We start from the raw sequence: 22,845 nt of genomic DNA, 5'->3' as shown, positions 1-22,845 counted from the left end.
TTTTGGAGGACTCCAAGGACACAAAAGGTGTTTCATGGGGTATTGGACTGATTAGGAGACTGACTGTGCTAAATTATTCTTGGAGACCCAGATGTCTACTCACACTGTATCTTATAAGAGCCTTTATAAAGCTGAGTAAAGCAATCAAATAATTCAAGCACGTTCCCAGGCTCATAAATACTAAAGCCAGTTTTTTACCTAAATCACTTGTGTATTTTCATTAGCGTTACTTTATTTGGATGAGAAAAATGATAGCCTTTCAGTTGCCCCCAACCAAATGTTTTTGGTTTCTCTTTTAAAAGACACATTGTCTACAATTAAAACTTCCTTGATTCTATTCCAGTGTAAGCACCTCACAGTGTTTTTATAGAGGAAATGCCAGGTTTGCAGACATTCTGGTAAGTGTACTGAAGGCTAGGCGTTCACAGCACTCCTTTCAAATAAATCTGTTTTTAACTATCACTTCTAAGGCCTTTTGGTTGAATAAAAATGGTTGCAGTAAAGAAATCACTAATAGATTAATGCAGCTGCTGTCAACTAACATTTAAAATGTTGATACTTCACCTAGGACTTATTTCTTCACACGATCTCTTGCTTATGGCTCCATGCTTTGGCCTTCTCCTTGGCCATGGCGAACCATACAGGCTCAGTTGATTTGACCAGCTCAGCTGACTCAACTGGCTCAAATGGCTCAAATGGCTCAACTGGCTCAATTGATTGTTGGGACTTGACTGGGAGAGCTGAAGATCCTTTAGTTTCCTTTTCCTTGGCAGGAGAATGCATTATTGTTGGATCTTCACATGCAACTGAAATCATAGCAAGCAACACACAAACAGTAAGAAACCCCTGAGACACTGAGCATCTATAAGATGCAATAAGTGTTTCATCTTTGTAATTCCCCCTTACACTTGTTACTTTCCAGTTCCCTCTTTTGAGCTTCTAAAAATCATTGTCTGAGCCACACCACAGGTGATAGGTCAAAAGAGTAAAATCAACATGACCACAGGGATATGGACAGGGAATGACTTGAGAAGTAAAACCTTTATCTGTTACTCTCAATATTTGTTTGCATGATTATTGGATTGTCTTAAACTTTTAAGATAATATTTTTGCCTTACCAATTCATGGTGTCATGAGAAATGAAATGAATGATTAAAAACAACAATAAAAAACCAAGGTTGATGCTTAACAATACTGTATCAACAGCTCTGGGTAACCCCACTATGTTCCTATTCCTCAGCTGCTTGACAGCTGATTGGCTCAGGGGCTTAGACTCAACTAGCATTTGTCAGCCATGACTACACAACAGAATCACGCAGGGCTGTTTGTAAAGGACCAATGTCTATACCAACTCCTGACTAAATAAGAATTCGGTCTGGAAATCAAAGTTGTTAAGATGACTAAGAATTTCTTGATGAAGCCAAGGCCCTTAGTAATTTTTTAAAAGTTTACTTGATTATTCTAACACACAGTGAGAACTGACAGTCACTCTACAGGAGTGTAGCATCCATGTTGCCATTAATCACTATAACCAGGTCAACTGCTGGTCTGACAATGGGTTCTTAAATTCCTGGTCTAATTTATGCATGAGGGGAATTAAACCTCCCCCCCCTTGCCCGCAACTTACAGATTGAGATGACTTTCTCTGCATCCCTGTACCATGCCTTTCCAATGGTCAACATTTCCCCACCTTTCACATCCCTGCTCAGAATGCAGAGGAGCTGAAATAAAGTCTTCTAAATAGTTAAAGAATAATGCCACACCACTGAACCTTTATGGTGGATTATTTTCAACAGTGCCATTGGAGATGAGGAAGGCAAAGCTTTATTACAAATGTGAAAGTGGCTTGGTACTTTCTTCTTGAATCCCCAGCTATGAGAGCTGTCTGTGCCTAGACAGTTTCTTCAGTGCAGTAGGGAATAGAAGCATGTGCTTTTACCTGATTTAATTTGTTTCGTCTGTGCCATCTTCTGTGGATGGACATTGGAACTCAAAATGTTTCTTGATTGGCTTTCCATTTCAGGGCCAGCTCCCTTTAATCCAAGAAAATACAAACAGAAAAAAAAAAGTGTGTAAGTCCTGACATTAAAATAATTAAAGATTTATTCAGGAGATTATAGATGCAAGCCCTGTCCTAATAACTTTGAGTTCAATATTAATTAAAACACAACAAATAGATACACATATTGATACAGTTAGAGAAGGAAAGAGATATCACAGAGTTCCCTGGTTTGTAATTTATGTTCACACACGCTAAGCTGGTTCATGTGTACCACCTTACACAGATCTGAAAGAAAAGGGTGCCTTGCAAATAGTATGTACAGAGTAACATAAAAATTAGTTAACTTGCAAACTTGCAAACTTTCTTTTCCTTAGCACTTTCCCAATGCTTAACAGTAAGCTGACAGAATGCGGTGATTACAAACGAATGTGCTGAATGCAATGAAGTAAGTTCCATAGAATTTCTCTGAGTAAAATGTTCTGACATAACACTTGAAACAAGCTTTGTATTAAAAAGTAATGCAACTGTAGAACTTTTCAAAATTTTACATTTAGGCTTCTTACTTCCAAAATGCCCCCCAATAGCTGGGGCTGACCAAATTTGAGAGCCAGAATGTCTATCCTATTTTTCCCACATGGATTGCCAAGGCTCAAGCAATTGAGCCTTGTTGTGCTGTCTCCTAGGTACACGTTGTTAGGAAGCTGGGTCAGAAGTGGAGTAGCTGGAGCTTGAACCAAGTGCTCTAATGTGGGATGAAGACATCTTGAGCACTGGCTTAATGCCTCAAATAAACACCTGCCCCAGGTGCAAAATTATTGCATGGAAATTTCCAGAAATAAATGATTCATATGTTTTAAATCACATGCTCAATAGCGTGATGCACTCTCATGCCATCTATCTCTCTGTTGCTGGGAATATGAATCATCCTTTTGTCCAGAATATTTATGTCTTATACACTACTGGCCTGTTACTCATTTAATAGCTGACTTGATCATCAGGTCAACTGTTATAACATCATAGTGATCATGTCCAAGTCGCCCTTATTTTATCGAATAATGGTCCCAGAGCACAAAAGTAGTGATACTAGCAATTTGAATATGTTGAAAAGAAGCTGTAAATGCTTCCTTTAAGTGAAACGGTGAAAGCTTTTTATGTAAAATGAAAAGAAAAAAGTCACATGCTGAGGTTTCCATGATATATGGCAAGCAAATATTTTATATCCATTGAATTGTGAACAGGGTGGGGCCAGCACTGTGGTGTGGTGGGTTAAGCCACTGCCTGTAGTGCCATAAGGACACCAGTTGAGTCCTCGCTACTCACTTTGTGGGCAACCAAGAAGAAGCTCCCAGCTCCTGTCTCCATGCCAGGCCAGCCAGGTAGTTGCGGCCATATGGGGAGTGAACCTTGGATGGAAGATTCTCTCTCTCTCTCTCTCTAACTCTGCTTTTCAAATGAATAAAACTTTTAAAAATGTGAAGATGGAAAAATATATGAGTGCTACTTTAGCTATTTCACCTAGGATGCTAAAGTTATGGCCACAGAGCATAGTACATACTTAGTTAAGAGGCAAAAAGGCATTGAATGACAGGATTTGTACCATCTGGGATTTCGGGCATCCACTGGGGATCTTGGGATACATTCTCTGCAGAAATTTGAGACTATTATATTTATAGCTTGATTCCATTTATAAGCATACATATACATAGTTATGGGCATAAAATATCTATAAAAATAATTATTCGGTTCTTATCCCAGTGGCTACATTTGACATACATGGTACAACTTAATCCTTATCTCATAACTGATTTCATGGACCTCTGCTAGCATATTTAAAGTTTTGATTGACACACTCTCCTCATGTCAATAACTTCCCACAACCCTTGAAGAGCATCAACCGGGACACATTTTTATGAGTATAAAGTCCCCCCACCCCACTTCCAAAGAGTCCACATGGCTTAATATTCCCAAAGAGGGGTCAGAGGTATGTTGGACAAGTTCCCAATGGAAGCTTAGTTGGTGGTTCCAGAAACCTTTTGGAGTGTTTGCTGGGTGGCCCTGGGTCCTACCACATGACTAGGCTCCTTTGTTTCTGGCTCAGCCGCAGCTCCGATCTTGAATTTTGATTCCTTCATAGAGACAGAGTATGAGAAATCTCTCTGCTTCTGCTTTGCAACAGTTATCCAAGCTGGCTCGGAGACAGCATTATCTGCTTGCTGCCCAGGTGGCTTTCCTGGCAAAGGAATGGAAAGAGTTAGAAGTGGAATAAATCGGGCAGGATCTTAGCCTAGCTAGGTTTGCCCATAGTCACATGCCAAGTCAGATCCTTATTAGTTGCCAAATGAAAATAAACAGCTGTCAAGTAGAGAAACCCCTCCCCCACGTGAATTGACCCACAATCTAGCAAGGCAAGGGTTCTTGGGAAGGCTAAGAAGTTGAACTTCAAAATGAGCCTACTGCCCCTTAGCAAACCCTCCCTTTCCCTTGTCCATCTCACTTCCCATACCCAAATCAACATAGCAGCAGTGGTTGCCACTGGGGCTGAAGAAACTCCTCAGAAGCAAGAGGCTCTGGCCACGGGTGTCATTTGTTTGACTCCAAGGAAAATCTGGTATCTGTTACATAGTCATATCCCCTCAGGCAAGTGTGTGGCCACAGGTACACACAAAACTATGTTGTGGTTAATGCAAAGCTACAAAGTTTGGGGAAATATTAGTGTTCAAAATACCACAAAGCCCTAGATTCATACACATTTCAGGAAGTGGGAGAAGCTATGGACATGTCAACATTTCCAGTCAGTTCAGATTTGGGCTGAGAGTCTGAACATGGAGCTTTGCTAATGAGTTGCCTTTTTAAAAATGTAGATGGTGTTAGGGAGAGACACGACACACATAAAAATATTTTGAGAAATGCATCAAATGACAACCAAACTTAAGGAACACAGAGATTAGGGAAAGAGCTCACATGTCTGTTACAGAATGTGAATGGCTGTCCAGAGGGAACCCACCTTCCCATTCCCCCACCCCCTCACCTCCTGGGAAAGGGAACTACCTCCAGATCTACTAACCCAGAACAGGGCACTAGGCTGTCCCCAAATCCACTGCTGTATCAATGCAGCAGGCAAGGTTAGGGTGAATTTCAAGGCCTAGACAATGCTTTGCTTTCCACGTCTTCCCCCCACTTGGTACCCACTTGGCATCTCCAGACAGAAAACTCTCACCTGGGATCTTGTAGGCAGCTGGGTTACTGGCCATAACTTCCGATTTGGGCCTGCTTGGCTGCTTCTCCACCAGATCAGATATGGCGGCAGTGCTCTCTGTGGTGTCCAGAATACCCTGGGAAGCACTTCTTCTCATTTGTTGCTGTCTGCCTTCGGAGAACGGCATGGAGAATGGGGACAGTGAAGGAAGCTGGCTAAAACTACTTAGCTTTGTACTATCACACTTCTGTGCAGAAGAGGTTCTTCTCAGCTGGACTCCGAAATATCTTTCCCCCTTGATTTCATAGATGGTTATTTTTGAATGGCTGTCATGATCGCCACCACCAATCTCAAGAATTTCCTCGTTGGAGTGAGTGTCTCCAGAAGAAGTAGGTGATTTCAAGGGCGGGTTCCCTCTGATCTTAGACTTGTTGCCTGGGGTGAAGGTACTCTTTAGTAGCGCTTCAGAGCCTGAGCTGTGTTTCTTGGTTTTGTTAGGGTGGGACTCGCTGCCAGACTTGTTCTCACACATAGTTCCTTTAATAGAAGTGCTCAGAGACTTTGAACAGGTCGGTTCAGCATCCCCAGAAGCCGGGGAAGGTTTGCTGGAGTGCAAATATGTTTCAGCAATGCTCCACTTTCCACATTCTTCCACTGAGCCCACCGAGGGACTCTGGGCCTGCCACGCTGAGGCACTGGAGTGCTGGGCAAAGTGTCGGGAAGGCAGCACGTCTCTGGAAGCCTTCCTCTCTTCGCTGGAGCTTTCAGAACCTTGGGAGACTTCTCGCGTCTTCGAAGCACTGTCTCCCTTGGGGTCAGCGTTCTCCTGCCCCAAGACAATCTGGTGATCCATTTTAGGCCTCCACAAAGGCTTGGAACGATGACTTGAAGGCGGAGGATTCACACAAGTGCCTGTCTCGGTAGCAGGGCCCTCGGAAAAGATCTGCTGGGCCATAAACTTCACGAATGACTTGGATGGTTGTGATTTGACGATGGAATAACTGCTAAGCAGCGATTTCCCTATCTTAGCCCTGTTCAGACGCGAGGACATCTCTTGTACTTTGGACCTCACTGGAAACTGACCAGGCTCTTTCACAGGAAGCAGTTCCGCTGAACTGTGCTCCTCGGTGGCCGTGGCAGCTCTTACTGTGGCTTGGGAAAGCGGTCCCCAAGGCAGGTGCTCTGTGGTCACACCCCTTTCGGGGACCACACCCTCTGGTCCTGGTGGCTTCCCTAGCTGCTGAGAAGTCTGCTCCTTGTCAGCGCCCTGCAGCACAGGAGAGACTTGGGGCTCCAATCTCAGCCTTCCCCGTGGCTGCATGGAATCACGCCACTCTGCGGAAGCACTCCCTGAACCTGCAGAGATGGGTTGCTTCATTGCTGCTCTCCTCGGGATCGGAGACTTCTTGAGGGAAGGCGCTTCCGCCAAAATGTCCCACTCATTAATGTTTTGCCCGCTTGTGGACATGGACTGTGGCTGCACACCCACGCGCCCCTCAGCCTCAACATTCTCTGGACCAGCAGAGACTTGCTCGAGGGCAGGCTTCCCCCTAGGCTGGAGACTGTGTTTGAGAGGCAGCGAAGTGCCCCGTGGTGTGGAAACATTCACTGGGCCTAGCTTCCTGCGCAGCTCGAAGCTCTCCTTCACCATAGCACCTTCATTGACTTCGGGAGATGCCAGGGACTGCTCCACTGAAATGTCCGTCTCAGCCGGCAGTGCCTGTGACTCAGAGCGCACATCTTGTTGAGCTTGAGTGTCACTTACGGGCTCGGAGGGACGCCGAGAAGGACACGGCCCCACGGAGAGCTTCTCCTCACCGGAGAGCTTCCCGTCACCAGCAGTGCTCTCTGCATCTGAAGCATCTGGTGCACTTGCTGATTTCAACAGGGGCTGAGAACGCTGCCTGGCAGACAGCATCTCTGTTAAAGTAGCCTCTCTCACACTCTGGATATCTGCACCTGAAGACACTTGTTCCACTTTAGGTCTCAAAGGGCATTTCAAGGTCCTTCTTGGGGGTAGCAGCTCCATAGAAATGCCCCAGTCCATGACCGCACTCTTGGGATCTAAAGAATCTTTCTGCTCTGATTTCCGGCCCTCCCATAGCTTGAAAGCATCTCGGGCAGATACTGGCTCCCCAGAAATGCTTTCTTCTGCCACAGCGTTCGCTGATCTGGGGGAGCCCTGGTGCTGCGACACAGACTTCCAAGCAAAAATGTTCCACTCTTTGGGGGCGTTCTGGGACATCCGGGCGGCCTCTTCTTTATCTTTGGGCTTCATCGCGGCCTGCCCATGAGGTCCAACAGCGAGGTCTCCTTCCAAGCTGCTCCAGTCTGCAGCAATGTTGTGTTTCTCAATCTGACTGCTTGATCCTGTAGACGCTTTCTCAACATCAGACTCCTCTGAAGTCTGGGAAGGGTCCTGTGGAGCCGGCTGCTTCGCAGAGCCGCTCAATTTCACAGTGAACAGTTTGGATTTTGAGATGACCTTTGACTTATCTTCAGAACTGGACACAGGAGAGTAACTGGGAGAGCCCAGTTCCCCAGAATTACTCTTCTCCTCTAGCGCCTTCTCTAAATTTGAGATTTCTGTAGCTTTAGGATTCCCCAGACACTGGGAAGGTTGTACATAATTACTACTCTTCCTTGGAGCATTTGCTGAATCTGAGAGAATTTCCTTAGCTTCAGACTTCCCTGAGAGGTTAGACAGCCTCTCTGTCAAAAGGACTCCGCCTGCCTTACTGGGCCTGCTGGAAGCACTTGCTGAGGCAGTCTGGAGAATGCTTGCAGGAGGATCCTCTTTAAAGAGAGCTGAGACATCCTGGGATGACTCCACTTTGCATGGAGCATCCCGCAGAGCAAGACTGGAAGTTCCTTTGTCTTCTGACAAGATCTGAGAAGGCTCTACCATCGCCTGCACTCCCTTTCTCACTGAATGAATATTTTCTCCTGTGGTTGCAGGAGAGCTTTTCATCACTCTAGCTTGTGGCTTCTTGCCTGCAGAAGCTATATTTTCGTAGAATGATGATAGGTCACTCACCATTTTCTTTTCCACATCTGCAGATAGACACTGGGGCGCTGATATATTTTTTGCCTCAAAATTGACTTCAGCATTTTTCTTTCCCAGGTCAGCTTTATCTGAGAACAACTCCTGAGCAGCAGTGGTTTCCACCTGTGGAGTTGTTTTCTGCTCTGTGACTTTGGTCTCCAAGTATAGGTTCCAGAAGGAGTAATCCCTGGAAAGCTTATTGGTAGGTGAGCACTTGCCTCTATCACCCACATCAAATCCTTGGCTGGACTGTGTGACATTCTCACTCGTTCCTAAAGCATTTGATCCCATTCTTCTATACCTTCTTCCGTGTGCTGTTGATGTTGGATAGTTTAGGTTCTCAGAATTAGCAGTGTTTGAGGCCTGTTCTGTTATCTTATCAGAAACCTCTGTCTCACTGTTCTGTTTTTCGTTTGTGGGTCCTGTACCAAACAGAAATCAGAAAAGGACAAATTTGTGTGCTGTTGACTTCACAGAATAAAAACACTCTGTTGTGACATAGTGAGTGGCTACTTGTTACTGACTTCCCTACTGTAAAGGCACAGCTACTTAGAAGATAGGCACTTATTCACTATTCACCTGCTGCAGTTGGAAAATTGTAATCAAAAGGAGATTTTAGTTTTATGAACTAATCCCAGGGTTGGCTCATCACCATGTCATCAATTATCTGGTCCACCACTATGAGATACACTGAGAGGCCAAGTTTGATGAACTCTGAAGGAAGCTGGGGCAATGGTCAGAGAAATTTTGACTTCCTGATTAATGTTTCTAATTTCTGCTTAATATTTATCTGAGCTACTTAAGATAAGATTTCTTATTATGTGCACATATTTCTTTCTTTCTAGAAAGAAAGAGAGTTAGATTAGGGTCCCTTTTTCTTTTATTTTCTAGTATTAAAATGATGTGTTATATACCAAACAATTCTTTGAATATATGCAGAAAAATGTTCTTGAAATATCTGAGTAATTGCATCAGTCTACAGGCTTAGGTTAAACACGTGGTAGCAGTTATATCGATTGCTGCCCTTTCTCTCTGCTAATTTTTCTAAGGAACTTTGTTTGGTCCACAGTTGGACTGGGCCCTTGCTGCCTTTCCTTCCCATCAGTTGTATCCCTACCCCATTCAGTATTTTTATATCCAGCACAAATACTGAGAATAGCTGGTTGTGTTCCACATCACTCTCATTATGTGGAAATATCTGCTCCCGTGAGAACTGATTCAGTTCCAGCCTCTGTGTAAAAAGTTACTTTCAATGTCTGTGTAAAAACAGCAAGGAAATAATAAAAGAGGCAACTATTCACAAATAAATCTGAAAACTATAGATGAAGGGTTACTCAGTTAATCTTTTCTTTTTAGCAGGATGCTTTTGTTACTATTCATGGGGGAAATATATTCAGGGATTTCCTGTTGTTAAACTCACACAGGAAATCTGTGGCAAAACAATAAAGAATTATTGAACTTAATTTGTGGGATTGCAATTTTTCTTACTCAAAGATTGCTTGAAATTATCTTGCCATCAGCTGGGACCAACATCTGCCCATAGACACACACACACACATACACACACACAGGTAGGTTTTCAGTCAGGTGGTGTTTGTTTTGGGGGATTTGACAGTTGTTGGCTGTCAAGAACATCTGTCTACAGCTACTCAGGCCCTCTTTTCTCAGGGATATGGAAATTGAGCTCTCTGTTCACATAAGACCTTTTTTTTTTTTTTTTCCTACCAGAAAAGAAAGATAACTTTAACAAATTATTTTGGGGGCTGCTTCTGTCATCCCTGTCTGGTTCTGTTTTGAGGAAGAACATTGGAGTAGGAATTGCAAGGTATATTCATACCTGGATTCATTGAGGAAATCACCATGGACACCAGTATCAGAAAGGATTAAACACATTTAGAAACAAACCAAACTCCTCTTGGAGGTTTGAAATTCACATAGGTAAAGTAGCAATTATTACATAATCTTTTATCTAAATGCCTTAAGTTTCAATTGTATTAACATAGCAGTCTAGACAGGTGAATGTGAACATACTAGTATGCATCCTAAACGTAAAGTTCTCTGGGGATGAAGCGCAGCAGTCCTGAATAATCCCTGTCTCAAGTTCCTATCACATAGCACTGTGCAATAAAGCCTATAACATGTTTCTGTGGGAAAGATGAAAACATGCCAACCTTCATTGTCTTTTTTCACATTCCTCTGGTCAGCATCTTCCACTGCGGTCATGCTATTGTCTTCAGAAACCAGTGAAAAGCATGGCTCATCCTGCACTGGTATCACCTAAGACAAGGAAATAAACAGCTTCAAATGATTTCTACTCATTCTTTTTTTTTTGTAAGATTTATTTATTTCTATTGGAAAGTCAGATATACAGACAGGAGGAGAGACAGAGAGGAAGATCTTCCGTCCAATGGTTCACTCCCCCAAGTGGCCACAATGGCTGGAGCTGAGCCAATCTGATGCCAGCTCTTCCAGGTCTTCCATGTGGGTGCAGGGTCCCAAGGCTTTGGGCTGTCCTCAACTGCTTTCCCAGGCCACAAGCAGGGAGCTGGATGGGAAGCAGGGCTGCTGCGATTAGAACCGGTGCCCACATAGGATCCCGGCGCGTGCAAGGCAAGGACTTTAACCACTATGCTATCGCGCCAGGCCCCTATTCATTCTTGAATGTACACCAAGGAGTTGTGCTATATTGGTAAAAGTAAGTCCTTTGATGCAGGGTATTTAACAGCATCATTGAACATGAAAGTTATTTCCAATACCTCCATTAGGAGATGCCTAGAAACCTTCTTACTTATTGGAAGTGGTGATTTTAGACCTGAAATTCCTAATCTGTAAATGACAGTAGGCAATGATCTAAAACACTCCAGAAACTATTGAACTAAACTGGAGAGCCATAAATCTGGAAAGTGGGCTGTTGCACCTGACAACAGTCTTGTGCCCTTGGCAACACTGGATTTCTCAGATTTTCTGTTTTCTTTTTTAAAAGTGTATTTTATTTTAATTTAAAAGGCAGAGTTACAGAGAGAAGGGAGAGGGAGATAAAGTGTGTGTGTGTGTGTGAGAGAGAGAGAAATCTTCCACCAGCTGCATCATTTCCCAAAATGTCCAACAATGACTGGATTTCAGTGAATCTGAAGCTAGAAGTCAAGAAGGTTCTTCCAGATCACCCATGTGGGTTCAGGGGCCTAAGCACTTTTTACATCTTCTGCTGATTTCCCAAGCCATAAAGCATGGAGCTAGCTCACAAGTCAGGACACCATGGGATTCTGGCACCATATGCTGAAGCTTAGCCTGCTACTATGCCTCAACAGTAACCCAAAATTCTCAGATTTCATTCACCAGACCTGTGAGCCAATTCATTGTAGTGAAAATATGAACTCTATCTTTCCAACTCAAAAGAAGAAAACTGATAAGGGTTATGTTGGGGGTGGAGAGTCAAAAAGAAGTCCCAGCTGCTCCACTCCTGATCAAGCTCCCTGCTAATGAGCTTAGGAAAACAGTAAGAGATGGTCCAAATGCTTGGATGTCTTCACCCATGTGGGATATCAGGAAGAAACTTTTGGATCCTGGCTTCAAGCTGGCCCAGCTCCAACCGTTTAAGCCATTTGGGGAGTGAACCAGTACATAGAAAATCTCTTTCTGTTTGTCTCTCCTTTCTCTGTAACTGCCTTTCAAATAAAAGTAAATAAATCTTTTCCTAAAAATTAATTTTATTTCTTTGAAAAGGGGAGAGAGAGAGAGAGACAGAGAGAGAATATCTTCTAATCACTGGTTCATTCTCAAGTGGCTGCTGTGGCCCAAGCTAGGTTAGGCTGAAGCCAGGAACTCCATCTGAGTCTACTCATGTGTTGGGATGGGCCAAGTATATGGGCCATTTTCTGCTGCTTTCCTAAATGCATTACTAGGTACCTGTATCAGATTTAAAGCACCCAGGATTTGAACCAGCTTACCCTGCTGTGACAGAATGCCAGTCCCTGTAGCCATGTTTTTAACATAGGTGCTGTATCATGAACATGATTTAGCTGTGCTTGCTTTGGCAGCACATATACTAACACAGAACATGATTTAGCTCCTCAACTCACAAAGTATTATTGTTAACAGCTAATGCATTAATATTAATTGTTGTTAATTTAAGGGTGGAAGCTCGATTTGATTATGGTGTCTGAAGGTGGGGAATTTGGGAAGAGATTAGTTTGAATTAGGTTGCTAGGATGGAGTCCCATAACAGAATAATATTAAAAATGACTTTTTAAAAGAGAGGCATGCAAACATGGAGGATGTATGCGCTCCCGTGCTTTCATTGTAATCAGCCCTTCATACACCATTCCACTATTGCCAACCTGTAACCTCCTCAGGTGCTAAATTGATGTGGCTTCCTGATCTTGGACAGTGAACGTATAAAACTGTGAGCAAAAATAAACTTTTTTCCTACCAAAGAACATTATTTCAAAGTAACAAATATCTGGTAGAATATTATATTTTTTTGGAAGAAGCCATAGTTAGAGATAGGCTGCAAAGACAGGTATAGAAACGTGGTGAAAGATCATTCACCCAGACAAAGTTGGAGTTATGTCTAGTATGCAAAGATGATTATGCAAATCAATAATGTGATGCACCACATGTATTTTTCAACAAGTTGATGAATCAAAAGCAATATGATTATCTCAATACACGCAGAGAAAGAATTAAATAAAATACAACATCCTTTCATTATAAAAACCCTAAACAAGTTGGGTATAGAAAGACCTTTCCTCAACACAATCAAAGTATATGAAAAGCACATAACCAGTCTCATGTTGAATGAGGAAAACTTGGAGGCATTCCCATTAAGATCTGGAACCAGACAAGGATGTCCATTCTTACAACTGCTATTCAATACAGTTCTGTAAATTCTAAACAGAGCCATAAAGCATGCAAAATAAATCAAAGGAATACAAATTAGAATGCAAGAAGTCAAGCTATCTCTGCTTGTGCATGACATGATATTCTGTATAGAGGAATCAAAAGACTAATACTAAGAAACTATTGAGACTTTGGCAAGGTTTCAGAACAAAATCAATGAAAAAAAGTCAATAGCCTCCACATACACAAGCAACCCCATTACTGAGAAAGAACCTGTAAGATCAGTCCCATTCAGAATACCTGCAAGCATTTTAAAATAACCTGGAATAAATTTAATCAAAGATATGAAGAATGTCTACAATAAAAATTATAAACGTTAAAGAAAGGAATAGAAAGACACCAAAACACAGGAAAAAAAAGAACCTGTTATATCTATGGATTGGTAGAATTAGTATCATCAGAATGTCCATACTACTGATAGCAATTTACTGATTCAATGTAATTCCAAAAGATATCTACATTCTTCCCAAATCTTGTAAAAATGATAAAACTCATATGAAAACACAAGAGACCCCCAAGTAGCTAAAACAATCTTAAGCAAAACAAATCTGGAGGCATCAGAATACCAGACTTCAAGACGTACTACAAGGCAGCTGTAATCAGAACAGCCTGGCATTGGTACAAAAACAGATCTGAAGCTCAAGGGAACAAAATAGAAGCCCCAAAAATGAACCCACACAGTGACAGTCAACTAATTTCAGCTTTGACAAGCAAACCGAAATCAATTCAGGGTGAAAAAATAGTCTCTTCAACAAATGTTTCTGGGAAAATTAGATCTATATGTGCAGAAGACCCTTACTTTACACCTTTTTAAAAAGATTTACTCAGTTTTATTGGAAACTCAGATAAACAGAGAGGAGGAGATACAGAGAGGAATATCTTCCATCTAATGAGTCACTCCCCAAGCAGCCACAATGGTCAGAGCTGAGCTGATCCAAAGCCAGGAATTTCTTCCGGGTTTCCCACGTGGGTGCAGGGCCCCAAAGCATTGGGCCATCCTTGACTGCTTTCCCAGGCCACAAGCAGGGAGCTGGATGGGAAGTGGACTGCCAGGATTAGAACTGGCACCCATATGGGATCCAGGCACATTCAAGGCAAGGACTTTAGCTGCTGGACTACCACACTGGCCCCTATTTTACACTGTTTACAAAAATCAACTAACTAAATGGATTAAGGGTCTAGATCTATGACTGATAACATCAAATTACATGAGAAAAATATTGGGGACATGCTGCAAGACAAAGGCATAAGCAAAGGCTTTTTGGAAAAGACCCAAGAAGCACAGGTAATCAAAACAAAAATAAATGGAATCACATCAAATGAAGCATCTGCACTACAAAGGAAATTATCAACAAAGTGAAAAGGCACCCAATAAAATGGGAGAAAATATTTTCACAGTATACAACTGATAGGGGATTATTATCCAGGATCTATAAAAAAATTCAAGAAATTCAACCACAACAAAACAGTCTAGCCAAGAAATGAGCAAAGAACATGAACAGGCATAACTGAAAAGAAAAAGAAAAAGAAATTCAAAAGGCCAACACATATATGAAAAAATGCTCAGTTTCACAAAGTAATCGGAGAAATGCAAATTAAAACAATTAAATTTCACCTCACCCCAATTAGATTAGCTATAATCTGAAAATAAAATGGCAATAGATACTGGTGAGTATGTGGAGGACAGTTACCATATTCCATTGTTGGAGGAAATGTAAGCCAGTGAAACCATTAGGGAAGACAGTATGAAGATCCCCAAGATGTCTGAAAAGAGGCTTACCATATAATTCTGCCATCCCATTCCCAGGAATTTATCCAAAGTCAATCTATGTGTATTATCTGTATCCTCATACTTATAGCAACTCAATTCATGAAAACTAAAAAATAGAGTCCACCCAGATGCCCATCAACAGATGACTGGATGAAGAAAATGTGGTACATATATCCTATTGAGTGCTACTCAGTCAAAAAAAAAGAATGAAATTTTGTGTTTTGTAACTAAATTAATGTAATTGGAAACCAGTATGTTTAATGAAATAATTTAGTCCCCCCCAAACAAATATCATATTTTCCCTAATCTGTGACAAATACTTCATACAGTACAAAAAATGTAATTTGTAGGTATAAGAGTGGCATTCTTGGATTTGGTTATTGTATAAAACCTTTGTTTATACACTCAAGGAATAGTACATTTTTACTTGCTTACTTTTTTCTGTTCTTTGTTATTAATTTCTACTTGTTATTAGTAGTTATCATCGTCTAATGGAATGTTAAACATTTTGAAAAAATAAATATGTAGATTTTTTAAAAAGAATTGATAGTTGCTCTTTAAAAAAGAAAAGAAAGATTGATTAATTAGTATATTTGCCTAAGTATAGCTCTATCTGCTAGAAACTCACGTGTGAAGAACTGTGTGACAAATATGTGGAGGAGTTAAAAGCTGAGTTCTGAACGTTTGGAGTTGCTGCAAGGTTGCTTTCCAAATGAGTGTAACAGTGATATAATGTATAACTCAAAGATGTCATCAGCATAATGGAAAGAATCTTGATTGGGGCTAGAGTTGAAGCTCTTCCTCAAAAGGGCTAATGGAATTCTCAGAGGATAACCAATAAGAAGAGTTTATGCAAGCATAAGTCATTGCTTCTACCTTCTTCACTACCTTTTATATAAATTCCAATAGGCAGGACACCCCACCCAACAGATGGAAGCTTTCTTACTCCTCTGGGACGTGAAGCCCAGGACAATACCTTTCATTTTGCCATCTCCACTTAGAGTAGGAGTCTCATAAACCACACCAGTTCCACAAGGTCAGATTGTAAATGCTGGAACTCATCTCTTCCTACACAAGAGTTGACTCCAAGTCTTTTCAAGAACTCATAGTTACCTGGAAGTTCTTCTTTTGCTTCCGGGGATTCAAAGCCATCTTGTGTCGAGCAGCTGAAGTATCTAAGCAGCTCTGACTAGTCGCTAAAGTGGGAAAGTCACTGAAATTCTGAGTGTCCAAGGACTGTAAAACATCAGGTACAGATGATGACTCAGAGAAGTTCTGGAGAGAGCAGAAGAAAATAAACAGGTCAATTAAATGGTCCCAAGACTTGCAAATGCCTCTATTCAAAGAATTCTTAAAGAAGAAATGTTTCATGAATTACTGTAAAATTTTGCTACATTTCTGGACAATATCTTGCAAAAGGGAAACTCCACATCTGTGCAGGTTCCTTCTCTCATATTACAAGGATCTTAAAGCTCTAGGCTTTTGGAACTAGATGGAACCGTTTATGTGCCTACTAATTTCATGCGATCTGTCTGTCTGTGGGTTGACCACGTATGCTACCATTTTCTACTACAGATACCACACTGGCTCACTGTTCTGCAAGCATTTCAGGCAAACTCTCCCCTCAGGATCATTGCACTTGCCATTCCCACTGCTAGGCAGATTCTTCCCCCATGCCCATGTGAATAGCTCCTTCACTTCCTTTAGCTTTTAATTCAAAACTACCTTCTCAATGAGACCTTCCCTGGCCAAACTACTTAACATGTTTAGCCTTGACATTTAATAATCTCTCCATTGTTTTTATTCTTATCACTTTCATCAGCATCTAACATACTAGATGTTTCCTCTATTTATCTTCTTTATTATCCATATTCCACACTACGATATAAACTCCATGAGAAAAAGTTTTCATCTGTTTTATTTATCACTTTATCTCCAGCACACTGAATGGTGGGTACTAAATAAATGAGGTGTTTGTTCCATTGGTGAACTAATTATTTACAAGCTTTCACTAGAAATTGTCTTTCTGGCTTCAGAGCAATCTCCCTTATCTGCGTATCATTTTAATTGTTCCTTTTGAGTCCTGACTAGTAAATCTAAAAGGATAACAGGCAGATTGGCTTTGCACAAAATCTAATGTTTGATTACTAGACAGGAAGCAAACATTTATTTAATAAAGATTTTCCACTCAGTTGACCTCCCAAGCCTTAGAGTATAGACACTACAAATAAAAGCATTGTTTACTGTCATGAAACTAATTCCGTATTATAACAGGAAAGTCAGGCTCATAATAAAACTGCTGATTTGTGCATTGAGTGTGTGCAGCAGAGAACTTATCTATTCCCAATCACAGCCTAAGCTAAGAGTGCATCCAATTGAGTAGCAGCTACTTGTCCTGTGCATTAACTATTCCTGGAAGTTGATATAAACATAGACTCACAGCTGTCTTCAAACCCCAAGCTAAAATTAGAGGGAAAAAAGCCATCGAGTATCATCCCAGTGAGATTATGGAGCTCAAGCCCAGACATGAGATTCAAAACAGCCTCAAGAGGATCTCATTTGTTGGGTTTCGAGTATGCAGTGTGCAGTATATATACACTGTATGAATTAAATAAATTATACAGTGTTCTTGAACTCCAAGCAGAAATTAAAATACGGTCTGGGAACCTCCCAACATCAAAATCATCTGAAATGATTGTTGCAGAAGCACATTTTGGACCTAGCTGTAGGCGACTACCTAGGTTGTCTTGTACCTCAGCAAATGTTACATTACTGGGAGTATAGCTGGCAGGCATTCTGGGCCTGGGAAATACCAAATTTGTGTTAACAATACCAATGTGCCAACATAGTTGCTAATTCTTTTTTTCCCTTTTTTTTAAATATAAGAGGGAAACTGTAATTTTTTTTAATAGCTGAGTAGTATTCCATGGAATAAATGAACCATAGCTTTCTTATCCAGTCTTCTATTGATGGACATTTCAGTTGCTTCCAAGTTTTTGCAATTATTGATTGTGCTGCTATGAACATAGGGATACATGTTGGTTTCTTGTGAAACAGGTGTTTTGGATAAGGCCACAACACCTGTTTGTATGGACCAGAACTGGGGACAGGCCTGTCAGGGCCAGACCCTAGCACCCGTTGGCATGCATGAGAACCAGGATAAGGTGTGGGTCATAACCAGCTGCACTGGGCTGCAACATCTGCCAATGAGAGCTGAGACTGTGGGTGTGCCATGCCAGGCTGGTTGCAGTGCCCATAAGCATGCACAAGATCTGTGCCAGGAACAGGTCTTGTAGGAGAGCTCTTGAGACTACCCTGCTGGGATGTAGCTCTACTGGTGAGTGTGAGAGCTGGGGCTGTGAGTTGACCAGGCTAGGCAAGGCTACAGCACCCATCAGCATGCATGTTTGATGGGTCTAGAGGTAGGCCAAACTGGGCTGGGCTCTAGCACCTACTGGTGCTCATCAGTGCCAAAACAGGTGCAGGACAGGCCAGGCTTGGACACAGCACCCACTGGGTCACACAAGAGTTGAGTCTGGGAGTAGGCCAGCCTAGACTAGGCTGTAGCATCCATTAATGAGAGCCAGAATTGGTACAGCCAAGTTGGGCTAGGTGGCAACATCCACCAGTGAGTGCCAGGACTGTGGACCGGCCATGTCAGTCTGGGCAGCAGGACCCAATGGCACACATGAGATCTGAGGTTTGGAACAGCCCTGGTAGAGAAACTTAGGGAATTCTACTGCCAGGCACAGCTTTTGCTGATGAGCATGAGATTCAGGGCTGGAAGCAGGTTTGACCAGGCTGGGCTACAGCATCCAATAGTACATGTATGAGCTAGGCCTGGGGATGGGCTGGGAAGGGTCAGTCCATAGCACACACAAGCATGAGTGAGAGCCAGGACAGGATGCAGCCCAGGCCTGGATGGACCTCAACACTCACCAGTGCACATGAGGGCTGAGGGTTGGCCAGGCTGGGATAGACTACTGCACCAACCTGTAAGAGATGGGACTGGGGGTGGGCAGGTTAAGTCAGGCTGTAGTACATGCTGGCAAATGCCAAGACAGGGGCAGGCCATCTCAGACTGAGCCACAACATCTGCTGGCACACATAGGACCTGGGGTTGAAAGTAAGCCTGGTAGAAGAACTTCAGGGACTCCATTGCTGGACTGCTGTTTCCAATATTGAGTGTGAGAGATGGGATTAGTGTGGGGGCAGGCCAGGCTGAGTTAGGCTGCTGTGCCTGCTGACATGCATGAGAGCCCAAATGGGTGTGGGCCAACAAAACTGAGTCGTAGCACCAGCTGGCAAATACCACAAGTGGATGTGGTTTGGGCTGAGCTAAGCCACAGCACCCATGGGTGTACATGAGAGCTGGATGGAATACTGGCTGGGTCACACTAGCCTACAACAGAAGATGGCACATGTAAAAACTGCAGTTGAGGGTAGGTCTGGTGAGATCTATTGGGAGTCGCCCTGATTAGACCGTGGCACCTGCTAGTATGTATGAGGAACAGGTCTGTGGCAGGCAGGCTGGGCTGGGTTGGGTTGCAGCACCAGTTGGTTCATGTCAATCAATAGACCTTAGAAAGATTTTCTCAACCTTGTAGCAACAAAACCAATAACATCTCTGATCTACCAAAATCACTGAAGTAACACCCTCGGAACACTCTTCCCCACATCAGGGTCTCTAAGGCATCATCAAAGGACCATCCCCCATCTTCGGGTGTTGGTGTAGTTTGACAATAAGGAGTGGTCCCCTCCTCTCCTCCTCTGCAGACAATAAAAAAATACTGAAACATGTGTACCATCTACCTTCCTCCATACCTGACCCTTCTCACCCTAATCAGAGGCCCACATGGGCATGCATGCATAATAAAAATGAAATTTAAAAAGTACATTTTTCTTACCCAAGAAAAGCAATCAAATACCTTCCTGACAACTTACTAAAAGAAAAGTGAGTGGAGGAAATGCAGTACCTTTCTCAACTTCTTTTACCCCATCCTATCCAATCTACTTCTCCTTTAGTGAACTCTAAAAACCAACACACCCATTCTTGGTCCAATGATCATATTGTAAAGGAAGGCCGAGATATTTTCATTTTTTCTTCAATCTTTTCCAGGATGTTCAGAGAGGACAACTTCTGACAAACAGTCTTAAATAGGCTTTCTGCCTCAACATCTGAAAGGCGTGCCAGGTCTGGCACATGCTCACTAGGGCTCTTCCTGGGGAAGGCACTTGAACCGGGCCTTGGGCCAGAGGAAGAGATCCCTCAGCAGTGCCTGATGGAGGGCGGGACTCCTCTTTCCTGTTAAGCTGGAGTGAGGGATGCTCTTTGTGAAATGAAAACACACATTAGCACTCTTTTTCCTTCCATCAATTTTCCAGACCCAGCACAAAGTAGTCAGCCATACACCCTTTGGTTGTCTCTTTAACGACTCCTTTTTCTGTTGAATGAGACTAGGATTTTTCCCTTTCCCTTTAACTGTTAAGTCAGTACCTGTCAGAACTAGAAAACACTTCAGTGATCTTGGAACAAAGGAAATCACTGGTTATGTCATAAGAGCATTATCTGGTAGCTATCTTGGCCCAGGCTCCATCAAACATTGGTTCACTCTGAAATTGCTGTGGAGCAGTGACTCTGGGTGAGCTGTTTCGAGCTTTCAAATGTCTCCAAAAGCAGCAGCAATCCTTAGTTGGAAAGGTGGTTCTTGATGGGAAGTTTCAGCACTAAGAGGCACTGGCTCAGAGTATGAAAGCCATCAATACTGGCTGTTAACACTTTCACTCCCTGGGTGGGTTAAAGTGGCTCATGTACTCATTCCTGAGAGTTTCTGTGAAGCTTCTGCTCCAATTCAAGAGTTTGAATTGTCATGGGGGAGCATGGGTGAGGGGCTGGCGCTGTGGCCTAGTAGGCTAAGTCACCACCTGCTGCACCAGCATCCCATATGGCTGCTGGTTCAGTTCCTAGCTGTACCGCTTGTGATCCAGCTTCCTGCTTATGGCCTAGGAAAGCAGCAGAAGAGGGTACAAAGCCTTGCGCCCTTGCAATCAAGTGGCAAGTGGAAGATTCTCCTTCTCTTTCTCTCTCTCTCTCTCTCTCTATCTCTCTTTCTCTCTCTTTGTGTAATTTTGCCTTCCAAATAAAAGTCAATAAATATTGCTTGAAAGATTAAATAAAAAAGAAAGGAACTAAATTAAAATTAAAGGAAAACATATCAAAACTTATTGGGTGTAGAAAAAAATAGTTCTCAAAGAGAGTTATATATCTTTATGTCTTCAATATATTTATGGAAATTGTATGCTATGAAAACAAAAATTAGATACAAACATTAAAATTTTTCACATTAAAACAAACTTATCATTTAGTTCTACTTTTCGTGAACTTTTTGAAGTTACCCCTGTATATTGCTATGTCAAAGGAGATGAAACTTCTCCACCTCAAAGAACTAGAATTCCCCACCTCAAAGAACTAGAAACTAAAAAAGTAAGAACAAATAAATTCTAGACTAATAGAAAGAAGGACATAATAGAGACTATTTCTGCTAATAGCAGAAATGAATGAAATGTACATACAAAATTAATAGAGAAAATCCACAAACCCAGAAATTGTTCCTTTAAAAAGATCAGCAAAATTCACAAGATTTTTCAAATAGCTAAAATTAAAATGATTTTATAGAGTCCAAAGTTTTTTCTGAAATATTATTTTGCATTGCCTATAAGTGAAATGCTTATTATTTGATTTCTAGAATTGGATGGAAAATATGAACAATCATACAGAACAAAAGCTAAGAATGGCGTTTCTTCTTCCACAAACACTTCCTCTAGCATCAGGATGAAACAGGAGAAGAGAGAATTCCCATAAGATGGGATGAATACCTTAATCAGTGTCAAGGTCTTGTATGATGAAGCCTTCACTGGTGAACTGTCAATTGGATCACTGGCAATAGGGAGTTCTTTAAAGTCCTCAGAAAATATGTCAGGTTGGAAAAGCGGTGGGCTGATGCCTGCTTTCCGTGGGGGCACTGGTGGAGGCTATCAAAAGGCAGAATGAAAGGAAAAAGTTAAAACCTGTGGGCTTTCATCTGGTCATCAATGCTCTCTTGCTACTTAGTGGTTTAAGGACTTAGAACCCAAAGTGGGGGGAAAATAGGCCCAAGAAAGATTCTCCTGCCACCCAACTTTCACTTCTGGTACCCACTCCAAAAGCATACCAACAGCCTTGGGTTACTCTGGAGGTGTGCACTGCCAATCTCAATCACAGAAACTCCAAATAGTTTTAGCAAAACCAGAATCTTGGTGTTATCTCCCAATGGATGTTAACTTCAAATTGTACTTGACTGTGAGCTTTGTTTTTCATTTTGGCCATGTCTTCTGAAGTTCATTTCTTGGAGAACTGAACCTTTGGGTTGTATTCTAGGGATGGCATTGAAACTATAATTCTTGCTTCCATTATTTCAGGAATTGTTTGCACTGAATCTTGATTATTTTAATCATCATTTCAAGACTGACTTCCTGGGGTTTTGTTTGTTTGTTTTGTTTTGTTTTGTTTTTAGGAAGACTAAAGAATTAGTTCTGGCTTCCCAAGGAGTTCAAATTTGACCATTTCTTTTTTCTTGGTGGGCGGGGAGTTCAACAAACCAGTTGATTTCATTTGGAATATCGTGGTAAACTCAGCTTTGAGGCATTGATCCTTGCTATGACTCCTTCAATGCAGCTAGAATCCTTGATTTTATCTTTTAGAACTACTAGCTAAGTATCTACAAAGTATTGCACTCTATTCTATGAACTGGTCCTACAACAATGAACAAAACAAAATTTTGGCTGTCTTGTTACTTCAGTGCTTGTTTCTGCTGTAAAGTGTTTAAATCGAGACCAATACCATACAGAAATGGAAGCCAAAGAAAAGTGGCCACAATTAGCTCTTCCTGAAG

General features: G+C 42.0%; 1 protein-coding gene across 1 annotated transcript in view; it reads right to left on the bottom strand.

Moving 5' to 3' along the window:
• Window positions 1-247: 247 nt before the first annotated feature.
• Window positions 248-22,845, bottom strand: part of KIAA1210 (KIAA1210 ortholog) — a 38,996-nt gene continuing 16,398 nt past the window's right edge. Inside the window, exons 5-11 of the mRNA XM_041000075.1 lie at window positions 21,791-21,946; window positions 16,028-16,189; window positions 10,416-10,521; window positions 5,220-8,666; window positions 4,069-4,232; window positions 1,940-2,033; window positions 248-806 (exon numbers count right to left, since the gene is read on the bottom strand). Coding sequence (XP_040856009.1) covers window positions 580-806; window positions 1,940-2,033; window positions 4,069-4,232; window positions 5,220-8,666; window positions 10,416-10,521; window positions 16,028-16,189; window positions 21,791-21,946 — 4,356 coding nt within the window. The 3' untranslated portion in view covers window positions 248-579. The remainder of the gene's footprint in view (window positions 807-1,939; window positions 2,034-4,068; window positions 4,233-5,219; window positions 8,667-10,415; window positions 10,522-16,027; window positions 16,190-21,790; window positions 21,947-22,845) is intronic.

This window comes from Ochotona curzoniae, unplaced genomic scaffold (genome assembly GCF_017591425.1).
Source record: "Ochotona curzoniae isolate NIBS_2020 unplaced genomic scaffold, NIBS_Ocur_1.0 scaffold_1852, whole genome shotgun sequence".
Taxonomy (NCBI): domain Eukaryota; kingdom Metazoa; phylum Chordata; class Mammalia; order Lagomorpha; family Ochotonidae; genus Ochotona; species Ochotona curzoniae.
Note: the sequence above shows the minus strand (reverse complement) of the source record. Positions and strands in the feature narration are given on the sequence as shown.